The following is a 12,003-nucleotide window of genomic DNA, read 5'->3' on the forward strand; positions in this document are numbered from 1 at the left end:
CAATTTCTGGAGAAAACAAAATGCATGAATTTTTCTAATGCAAAAAGAACTTTCTTATTTTTTGATAAAAGAAAAATCAAAATGGGCTTTCAAGACAATGGCAGCAACATAAATAACTGCGAGCAATGTTGCTCTTGGCTTCCGTAACACCAGTAACTGAAGTTATTATACTCAAGTAAAGTACAATGCCCCAAAGCTGTCCTTGAGGGGAGTAGTTGAGTAAATGTACTTAGTTACACATACAATGGATGTATTTCCAAAGACTGTAATTAATCACATTGCTTGCATTTGAGCAAAAGATATCATTACTCACAATCTTGGTATTTTTATGATGTATACTGCATTACACTGACTTTGGTGTTCAATATTTCCAATGTCAGCTGCAACTGACTTTGACTGATGCGTAGCCATCAGGCAGGTGAACTGAACTTATTATTTCACTGTTTTCGAAACAAGGCACGATGTGGCGGCATATTTTGTGCATACGGATCTCTGTAATGGAGCTGCATTAACAATGAACAGTAAAGCAAATTTGACACCTGCTTATTACATGTTTAACCACTTGAAAAGGCCCAGAAATGTGACAAAAACATAGCTTTTTGAGAATTTTTAACATCCAGTCCCGACTTAATTTGACTTAAACCGTCCTTTATTTTATGATACTGTTAAAGACAGAGAAAAAGAGAGATACACTTTCAGATATACAGCATTCTGCTGTACTGGACAATAACTAACCTGAACCTGTACCAACTCGAAAAAAAAACATGTGTTTTTCAAGCCAGATCGCTGTATTGTTTAAAAGAATGATAAAACGTTATGATCTTTGACCAGTAAGATGCAGAACTTCAACTCACATGCTACACACATCTGATTCAGCACTTGAGATGGTGGTTTTGTTTTTCTTGAGGGGTGGCTGACTGATGCGTGTTAGTAGGACACCAACACTTGTAATCACTCCATAATGTGAGTTGATCTATGTATATCTAAGTGCTTCGTTACTTCCTAGTGTATCTGTTTTTAGCACAGTTAGTAAGATTCTCCATATGGTGTGGAAGTCATGAAATAAAAAAAACCTTCCAGTGAGATCATTAGCATTTGCCCGCAGAGGGATATTCAGCAGCAGTTCGACAGCCATTATAAGCACACTAAATCCTGCTGTGTTTTACCTTCACCTTAGAGTGTCGTAGGAAAAGATGACGGTCTTTGTTTTCCTATGAAAAAAAACAGATCATATCCAAATTAATATGAAATCGCTCACGGTTTTCCTGTATTTCTAGTGGATGTACTCACTGTTAGTCATTTCTCCCATTGAACGGTAAACTTTTTCTCTTTTTTTTTTAACGATCCATTACAACTGCTCAATCTCAGCTGATCTGTCCTTTCTGCTAGGATAGCCACGCTTAACCCGTCCGATGTGGCTTCAACCCTGGCCAAACAGAAGGATCAGCAACAAGATGAGCATGCGATAGCCATGCCAGACCTCCCACCCAGCTCCACAGAGGAAGGGGCCAATAATGGACTAGGACCAGACTCTTCACAAGTTCTCAAAACACAAACCTCCATATAGGTGGTGGGGGTCCTTTGTCTGTTCCTACCATATCTAATTAAAATACAACAAGCAACTTTCAAATTGTGCACCCGATCTTAATGTACCATACTGTACATACTCAGTGAACCACAGGAAATTCTACAATGCGATCCAAATCCAAGACAGACTGCTTTTAATTCCAGTTGTAATAACAAGTGTAAATGTGTCACATTTATATCCAGTGTATATGACTGTATGTCTGCCTGCATGTACATGTTAACTGAAGGAAAGAGGAACTATAACACTTTTAGCATGCATGAATGTAGGTGTGTGAGTGAACAGATATAAGACAGATGTTTTAGAATACTATATTCTGCACATGTACAAGTGTGTCCTTGTGATAAAGCTGTTACGTCCGTAGTTTGATGTCTGTAAAGTCTTTAGCCTGCAATGGAATTGCTGGGGAACGTTTTTCATACTGACTACACCAGTGATGCCACACTAAGCTGTTGAAAACAATGTGAGAGGGGCAATAGGCGTGAGAGTGAATATAAATTCTTCAACACTTGCCTAAAAGAAAAAAAATAAAGATTTTCCATGACTTGGGTACCTGATTTGATTGATACTCATTGTAACTCTTGACCTTTGTGTTATCGCTTTGGATTTGAGCAAATTAAAAAGATAATCTTTAAACGCGTTTCTTTCTTCGTTCCTCTCGGTGTGGATTTGTCTTCAGTTTCCCTGTACAAATGAAGGAGAATTTTACTCCAGTCACCTGTTTGCCTCCCCACATGGCAAACCATCCGACCGTAACACAACATTTTCTTAAGTATAACTTAAGAATGAATCCCATCTCACTGTCTTTTCTGCAAGTGATCACACATGCCGCCGTCCTTTGAGCTATGATCACAAGGCATATGAGCGAATGTTTGAGAAAGCATTCAAGTACCCTCAAGTGTTGTGTAGCCCTCTGTGTGTGGCGCTGCATTTGTGCATTAGTGTGAACGTGCTTACACAAAGGTCCGGTCATGTGCTCGATTGCTATTTAAGACTGCAGAGGGAGATGGGCCGACTCTTTGGGGGGGCTACAGTTTTGCAAACAGAGGAGCAACATGCACAGTCAGAGGTAAGGGAGCACATTTATACTAATTATCTTTTACACAATGAGCTGCTAAAGCTCTTAAAGCTTAACATAAGACTGACTGCTTCAACAAATTTTACAAACAGTATGCAGCTATATTGACGTGAGAAGCCGTTTTCCTGCCAAGGCGCAAACAAGTTAAACATTTCTATGGCTGATTTTCTTTAGGTTTTTCTTATCACAGTTTCATTGTAATATATCGGCCTTGCTATATGATTGAGCTGTGACACTCCATTCATTCCTTTGACAAACTTTAAAAGGCATAATCTAGCTACAAAAAAAATGTATAGGAAATCATCATTTTAAATCTATTGTTAAAGCTTTTCTTGTAAGACACTTGTAAGAGTTGTGAGCTAATGGCTTTGTGAATCATGAATAATGTGCGGCATTGCCTCCAGGGGCTTCTAAGAAGTAAAGCTTAGGGGAAATAGTTTTGGAGGAACTGGCTTTAACAAAAGACTGCAACCACAACGAGTTTTCTTGAGTGTTTTATAAGTGTACATTGGCTGAGTATTGAACTTTTTTGTCTTCCTTTTACCAAACATGTTCTCGGAGGACTCAGGCCCCTCAAACATTAAAATTATGTTCTCAATGTCCAAAACTGTCTGTAGTATCCCTTATTCTCTCGGCTAAAATACCTAAAATACCTCGTTTCAAATTCTTCCCTGGTTGTGCTAGCATTTGGAGAGTGGGTCTCCTGGTGGTGACCTTTTGTGTCAGCCTATCGTTCGCTCAGTTCCCCCGGGAGTGCGTCACCGTCGAGGGGCTGCAGAGCGGACAGTGCTGTCCATCCCCTACAGGGGTGGCAGGGGATGAGTGTGGCTCCAGCACAGGAAGAGGGCAGTGTGTGGCCATCGCAGCCGACAGTCGGCGGCACGGAGCACAGTACCCGTACGCTGGGCGTGACGATAGAGAGAGGTGGCCGCTGAGATTTTTCAACCGCACCTGCCAGTGTAATGGGAATTTCAGTGGCTACAACTGTGGGCGATGCAGACATGGGCTGACCGGACCAAACTGCGATCAGAGACTCTCTGTGGGTAAGAGAACGGATGCTGTTTGGACCCTAAAATGTCAAAAAAACCTGTGATGTCTTCCTCCTGCTGTGCTCTTTAAGAGCGCACAGGTCTACATCATCCAGGAAAATGTCTGTGTTCAATTCTGATAACATTTTTTCTCTTTACACTCAAAACCACTCATTCTTTTGTTAACTTCACACTAGTAAGGAGGAATATCATGCAGATGAGCACAGCTGAGAAGCAGGCTTTTGTGAATGCTTTGGACCAAGCAAAGAGGACTGTTCACCCTGACCTAGTCATCTGTACAAGAAGGTACATAAGTATAACAACATAATGACATGAGTATTAATAATTCATTATAAGGCCTGATTTCAAAGGAGGGTAGATTTCTAACCAGCTGGTCTTTGTTCTTGCATTGACATCCAAGATTTACCAAAATATGTTTTAACTCTATTCGAGTTGAGGGGGGCGACAGAAAGCTTTGTGACACAGATAGGGATAAACCCATTCTTTTTATTTACTTTTTTGTTGATTGCCAGTTACGTCACATCATTTCTTGTGAAAGTCTTTTATATTAGCTGCAGGGTGTATGTGCAAATTAGGTAGGAGCAAAGGGACTTAAACTCTTGTAAGTAACACTAGGCCTACATAAATCTGTGAATAACCTCCTTACAAATCAGCTGAGGATAGCATCAGATTAATACCCCCCTTCACCTAAAATCAATCAGGGGGACTTTGGGGGATAGACTAATTGGCTAATTCTTGTCAGTGTCGAGAAAAAGACAAAAAAAGAGTGACATCCTTGCCTTGTCTGTAGGTACCAGGAGGTGCTTGGGCCTGACAACAACACCCCACAGTTTGAGAACATCACCTATTACAACTACTATGTTTGGAGCCACTACTACTCTGTCAGCAAGACGTACCTTGGCGTAGGCCAGGCAAGCTTTGGGGGCGTGGATTTCTCCCATGAGGGCCCAGGCTTCGTCACCTGGCATCGTTTCCATCTGCTGCAACTGGAGAGAGACATGCAGGTGAGAAAGATTTAAAGAAATGAAGGAGAAAGAGGAGGATTGGAACAGGAAAAGAGCGAGGGCATCGGGCCTCTGGGATGATAGAGTGAGGGGATAAACGAAAGGAAGGGATGGAAGCGTGTATGAATTTCTTTAAAAAACGGAGTGGGAAGTTATATAGCAGGAGAAAGGGGGAGCGAATAGTAACGACACAGATAAATTAAGAAGGGGGAAAGTGGCAAAAGATGTGATGAAAAATAGAAAGAGTTAAAAAAAAATAGTGGAATATAAGAAGGAAACCGATTAAAGTGCTTTCTTTCATAAAGTGCACATTTAATCAATCCATTCTTCGTCTGAGCAGGACATGCTGGGCGACCCCACTTTCGCCCTGCCCTACTGGAACTTCGCCATCGGAGGCAGCGACTGCGACATCTGCACCGATGACCTGCTGGGGGCCAGGAGCACATTTGATATGAACTCCATCAGCTCCAACTCTGTGTTCTCTCAGTGGAGGGTCATCTGCGAGAGTGTGGAGGACTACGACACTTTGGGCACAATCTGCAACAGTTACGACAGCTACACAAATACTCATTATACCTAACTGTTGAGTCGAGCAGCGCTGCTGATATACAACATTGTCTCAGCTGCATGAGAAAAAGAGGGCAAGGAGCTTGTAAGAAGACATGTAGAACATTAGCTGCTATAAATAATACCTCACAGCTGTTGTGCTCAATTCAATACTTCCTCGCCTATTAGTGCAGTTTGTTTGAAACTACTGGTTCTCTAGTCGTTAGACCTTGCCTTTTGGGTTGCTCTGCGTATCAGCTTCGCATTTACGTTTTTTTTTCTTTGGTCGGTGAGCTGAATTTTTCATTAAAGAACTTTGGAGCTTACAATAGATTTTCCAAGTGTAGATTCATAACGAGTTACAAGATTTAGAGTAGAATAAGGGGACTCTTATGCCGTAATGTGTTAATACTGCATAAGCTAGACAAGGTGATTAGATTTGTAGGGATCGGCTCTCATTCCACACTGGCACAAGATTAGTCTCAACCTTTCGCTTTTGTCTTCAAACATACCAAGTTCATGTAGCGCTTTCTTTTTGGCTTTGATTGTGGAGTAAGTCAGTAATTGTTTTAATTCAGTAACAAAATCACCTCAAGAGAGTTGCTTTCTTAATTCATTAGAGAAAACAGTTGTTTGATGACTGGTAGAACATTGAAGTGGCCAACATTTGATGGATCTGTCTAATTTTGCCTCTTGGAGAGTCATGACAGGTCTGGTATTTCCTGGGCTAACAAGCAACAGCTCCTTAAATGGGGTTTTGGGGGGTGGGGTGGGGGGTGGGGGGTTGCCTCATTTGTGCATCAACATTTGTGTTGAAGAAAAGAGTCTGGCAGTCTCCTGCTTTCTTTGATCTAAGGGAATAATCTTCAAACACAGAGACAAGTCGGTGATGTAGCCCCCCTGCTTGTGTGTAGGAGAGAAACCACAAAAAAAGAAAGATAGATCATGCATGCAAGAAAAAAAGAGAAAAACTTCAGTCACAAGGCTCCCACTTGCTACTGTTGACTCTTATTTAAAAATTGAACAACTTAAATGCCACCCTGTCATGTTTCAGACTGATCAAACCAGTCAGGGCTCCCACACAGAGTTAGAAAGTGTTTTACAATCATATTTTTTTGTGATTCTGAGTTCTGCTTTGTGTTGTTATGTTTCACTTAAGTCAGCTAGCATTACCTCTGACCCTGCATCCTGTCTTCATCAACAAGGTTCAGAGAGCAGTCCTATCAGGAGGAACCCAGCGGGAAACGTGGCACGGCCCATGGTGCAGAGGCTTCCTGAGCCCCAGGATGTGTTGGACTGTCTGGAGCTCAAGACCTTCGACACTCCTCCATATTACTCCACCTCCTCTGAGAGCTTCAGGAATACCATCGAAGGTGTGCAGCTATGTGTTGTTGTGGCAGTTTAACGGCATCCTCCATCAATCAAAATGGGAATTTTGAGACTCACTTGCTCAGAAAAATAAAGCTGCTCAAGTTCTGTGTGACAGTATAGATACAAACCCAAGCCAGGAACTCACACTCACTCAGTCATCCACCCACATGCACATATGGTACGCTCCGACACAGCATTTGCTGTTCCTAATTTTGGTAAATCTCAGTTTTCATGACTTTTTTTGTTTTATTTTTTGTGTCCTGTGTTTTCTAGGCTACAGTGCCCCCCAGGGGATGTATGACCCCGTCATCCGCAGCCTCCACAATCTGGCCCACCTCTTTCTCAATGGGACCGGTGGACAGACACACCTGTCACCCAATGATCCCATATTTGTCTTGCTGCACACCTTCACCGATGCAGTATTTGATGAGTGGCTCCGCAGGCACCAACCAGGTACACATAAGCTGATACACAAAGAGACAAGGCAACAGAATCCACTTAGAATGACGAATACATGGGTAACAACAATTATTCCCCTCCTGCAGGTGAAATCGTTTACCCTGAGGAGAACGCTCCAATTGGACACAACAGCAGGTTCAACATGGTTCCTTTTTGGCCTCCTGTCACCAATGCTGAGATGTTTGTGTCTGCCCCAGAAAGCCTTGGATACTCATATGAGGTCCAGTGGCCAGGTGAGCAGCACACATGCAAGCACACACTGAGAAAACTCATTGGCCCTTAATGACCCTCCCTCCTCTTTCCCTGTACAGCTCGTGCCTTCACATTGTCTGAGATCATAACTGTGGCTGTTGTTGTGGCGGTGGTGGTGGTAGCAGTGCTGGGCGGCGCCATTGCCTGCGTAGCGCGAGCTCGCACGTCCCGCTCGTCCGAGGCCCTGGAGCCCCTGCTGGGGGAAACTTTCCGAAGTTACTCAGAGGATGACAGGAGGCTGGACAAGTCCCAGTCTGTCGTCTGATCCCCAACCTTTCGAGAGCGAGGCCTTGACATTTTCATGCATTTGTTTCACCTTTTTTATTCACCAGTTTCCTCTAATAAAGTGAAACTGGTTTTAAACCCAGTACCTGTTGTGTTTTTGTCTGTATTTGCTATGCTCAGTCGGGCTGGCCGGGTTTAGAAGGTCTTTGGCAGCATCTATGGGGAATCAAACTGTAGCTTTGGGGTCAGACTAAACCGAGACTTTTAACAAATGGACAACCAGATGCTGAGAAACACTGTAAGAATACAATTTACGTCTCTTTTGCTCTGCCACAGATTGTTAATTTTCTAAAATTATAGTATACCCTCCTTTGCTGCCAACTACATCTTGCTACTATATTCATGCAGACTATGTTAATCTATCTGAAAGATAAATGGATAATGCCATACAGACACTTTAATGCCCCGTGTTCCCATTCCTTTGATTTTGTGCTTTAACTTGGCCTGTCATTATGTAAACAACAGACATGGCTGTAGAAACAGACCACAGACTGGTCTAATACAGGCCTTTTTAGCTGCAGGTGCAAATTTGTTTGTCCCAAGCCCGAGGCCATCTGGCAAATCACTCCACTTAATATTAATCTTCTAACCAGTGAGCCTGATTAAATCAGAACCAACCACGGCGTGTTCATAGCAGCACACACACACCCTCATGTGGATGTGATGCATTACTGCAAATGAAGCAAAGCAACTCAAATCCTTGTTTATTCACGGCCCATTTGAACGTTTGCAAAGGGAAAACTATGCGCTTAACTCCTTTTCGAGACAGCCGCTTCAACACTGAGCTGCCTCAGTCTGACATTTGTGATAGTTGGTTCTAAACACATATACTATCTCATGAATTCTTTTCAGTTCAAACCCACTAAGATATACAATAAACTTTAATAAAATCTTCAAAAAACTGCAACATTTGACAAATTGTTTTCAATTTTGTACAGCTTTATAGGACAATTGACTTGACAAAATGTTACATTTTGTCATTTCAATAGTTTAGGGAAATTGTTTCGTCTCATAAAAGTCATATTTAGCACCAACGCCAGATTCCGAAAGTGTTACCAACCAAAAACTTGGTAAATAGCTGCATGGTGTGCAGAATTGTTTTTAGGAAACTCAGTATTGAAGGGCTAAGGGTTAAGAAACTATCTACGGCAGTTGAACAGTATCTAAATCACTGCACCCATTTCGTGTTTTACAGGGTAATGTTCATCTGAGAGCTATAACATAGTGCAGTGTCTTAAGTGCACAAGTAAAATAAAAAATAGTAACAGGAAAAAAAACATGCTTTTGCTTCAGATTCTGCCTGAAAATACTGTGGGACCACCTGGCCCAGCGTAAATCTGCACAAAGGCGCACAGAATGCAATATTTATCATCCCATGTTGCATTTCTGGAGGCTCAAAGGCTGCCGAAGCATAAACATGTCCCCAGTAGTTTTCTTTGGGGATTTGGGATGCAGCTTCATTTAAATATTTCATTAGTACACATTGTGGCTTTCAATGACAGAGAGGGGCATCTCTTTTTAGACCGAGGCGGAAAAAGAAACGTGTGAACTGTGAACTATGGATTAGCACTTTTTAGTTTAGTGAGATAATTTAATAGCTGGTCTTTAAACTGCATTTAAAAAAAAAACACTATTTCAACGTCACATTCTTGTTAAATAAAAAAAGGTGATTTTAAAACTCCAAAACTGCAGGATGTGCAGTGGTTCTCAATCCTAACAGCATGACTGAGCATGATTATTATTTCCTGCTTCGGGCTACGACACTGAGCAAGATGAGCGACATGCTCACGTCTCTGTGCCAAGTTTCCAATCAGCCCTGCTCGTTTAATGGTGACAGCCCAGACTCAGTGTTGCTGAATGACATGGAGAGCACCTGAGTTCATAGCTGCAATTAAGTGTAAGCCCTCACTATGTACAGGAGTTACAGTGACTCTTCCTGTGGGGATATTTTTGTCTTCCTTAAACGGTAGCGGGATATTCAGACTCAGCACTGGACCGAATTACTTAGGATTGGCATTTTTGCAGCGCAGGAGGATATCTTGAAAAAGAGCCTCAAGGGAATGGATGGAGAAGAAGCAGATTCTTTTTTTCTTTTTTTTTTTTTTTGGATCCATCTAGAGTTGGCTGTTTTTTCTGAACCTCCAGGTTACACTGTAAAAGACCCAATCCTGTGGGTTTATTATTATGGATAGATGTGGCAGTAAAACACACACAGGCCATCGCTGCTCTCCTGAGAGAGAGGATCATTAGTGCCTTTCAGATGTACTTTTATGGAAAGTTACTGTACCTTATTTAAAGCTGCAGCATAAACTACACTGTAGCTTTTACAGCCACAGACAGTACTGTGTCCTGGGAAAAGCGGGTAAGAAAGGTTCTGTATTCCATATCCACCTAGAATAAATTAGAAAAAACAAAATACGTTCAGATGTTAAATAACTCCTCTAAGAAATGTATTTTATTATAATCAAAAAGCTACAATACTGTGTTACCATCCTAAAATGCACAAAAGCCTTTTGCCATTTCTCCATTTCTAAAACCCTCCTCATGCAAGCAGGCGAGCAATTGTTCATCTGGAGCAGGATAAACCGGATTGTGATGGCCGGATTTCAATAAAGCTTGCAATGTGAACAGATGGCTTTGATTAATGCAGACGCTCCAGACAGGATCTCCCGAGAAGCCTCCTATTTCCTAAATGAGACATTTGTGAGCAAACGCATTGTTTGTCAAGTTGTCGACAGTTTCACTGGTGGTTTAAGTGAAATTTAGCTGAATTAACAGGAAAAAAGTGCAAGGCTTTAGTCTCCCTCTTCTTTTTAGTTTGGAATATTTCTTTGTCCTAACTTTGGAGTTACTTCTTTATCTTTTTCTAGAAAGCTTTTTCGTCCGACTAATCCCTCCTCTTCGCTCCTCTGCACTCATTATTTGTAATTGCATAGCTCTGACTTCCCTGTCATTCCATGTGAAAATTACTTTATCCTATTACCTTGACTAAACCTGAGTGATTCTGGAAATGCATTAAACTTTGACAAAGACAGACAGAAAAGCTAGAAATGTAGCAACAATGAACATAACCACAACAATAAACCACGTCCTAGGTGAAATGCTGTTCACTAATGTGGAAATAGATTAACTGGCTGAGGCTGGGCTGTTTTTATAATCATTTTCATCTTTAAAACTTGACTATATTTAAGATACAGTACAGTGCAAAATTTGTATATTTTTCATATATATGTTTCCAGCAAAATGGGAAATAGGTGCAGAGATTTATTGAATAATGTACAAATATTCATGGAAATACAGTACATAAGGCAAAAACAGTTTGTACAACAATAACAAGCTTGAAAGTCAGTAGTTGGTGTCACCACCTCCATTGCTCATCACAGCCTGAACCCTTAGACAAGCTTTCTTATCATTTCTTTAGGCAGTCTTCAGGAATAGTTCTCCAGGCTTCTTGAAGGACATTTCAAAGCTCTTCTTTGGATGTTGGCTGCCTTTTGTTCTGTTCTTTGTCAAGGTGATCCCACACCGCTTCAATAATTTTGAGGTCCGGGCTCTGGGGAGGATTCATCACTCGTTAAGACCTGTTGCCACTGATTTTCAACCCAATTCTTGTGTCATATGGCATACCTTAGCCTTTTTCCCCTGTTTCTCTTCCTTAAAACGGGCTTCTTGACAACCACCCCTCCACGGAGGCTCCAGTGAACAGTAGATGGATCAACTGAAGGACTATTTACAGGACCATGTGCATTTGTGTCAGGCGTTTGATGGATTTTTTCTTGAGGACATCAATTTCTGATACTGGTCATCTGCTGCAATAGTTTTTCAGGTCTTCAACTTCCTGTTTTGTCTTCCACATGTCTAGCAGACTTTTTAAGGACACTATAGCATGGTGTACACCATGCTGAGACCATGCCACTAAATTTGTGTTTTTTGGGTTTTATCATAGATGTAACTAAAGAATGTGAACAATTTTGATGTCCGTGACAGGTTGCTGATAACAAAGTGCCTAAAGAAACAACTTATAAAAGTTTTTTTTGCTAAACTGTAGACACAACATTTCATCCAATAAGTTGGGTGCCTTTATACTGGAATGATTCATAGGTTATGCTTAAGTGGTTTAACAAGCAAATAAACAAGCAACACATTTCTCTGGGACAAATGAGTAAAAAAGCAGACAATGTCCAAAGAAAAACCTTGAAATACCTTCAGAAAGCAGGAGAACTATTACTTAAAACAACTTTAAAAGATTAGAAGAAAATCTGAGTCCTGGGAAGTAAAATATGATAAAGAACCGAGGGGTGGCTCAATACTTTTGCACAGTGCTGTATTTATTTTACAATGACATCATTTGTAGATGTATTACAGAAACAGGTT

At 41.3% G+C, this 12,003-nt stretch overlaps 1 protein-coding gene across 1 annotated transcript; it reads left to right on the forward strand.

The window, feature by feature from the left end:
• The first annotated feature begins 2,640 nt into the window (after positions 1-2,640).
• Positions 2,641-7,624, forward strand: tyrp1b (tyrosinase-related protein 1b). Its single transcript, XM_075464375.1, has 9 exons — positions 2,641-2,654; positions 3,348-3,706; positions 3,889-3,997; positions 4,503-4,716; positions 5,057-5,261; positions 6,468-6,635; positions 6,907-7,086; positions 7,179-7,325; positions 7,404-7,624. The coding sequence occupies exons 1-9, from the start codon at positions 2,641-2,643 to the stop codon at positions 7,607-7,609; spliced, it is 1,602 nt and encodes a 533-aa protein (XP_075320490.1). The 3' UTR covers positions 7,610-7,624.
• Positions 7,625-12,003: the final 4,379 nt, after the last annotated feature.

This window comes from Odontesthes bonariensis, chromosome 4 (genome assembly GCF_027942865.1).
Source record: "Odontesthes bonariensis isolate fOdoBon6 chromosome 4, fOdoBon6.hap1, whole genome shotgun sequence".
Classification (NCBI taxonomy): Eukaryota; Metazoa; Chordata; class Actinopteri; order Atheriniformes; family Atherinopsidae; genus Odontesthes; species Odontesthes bonariensis.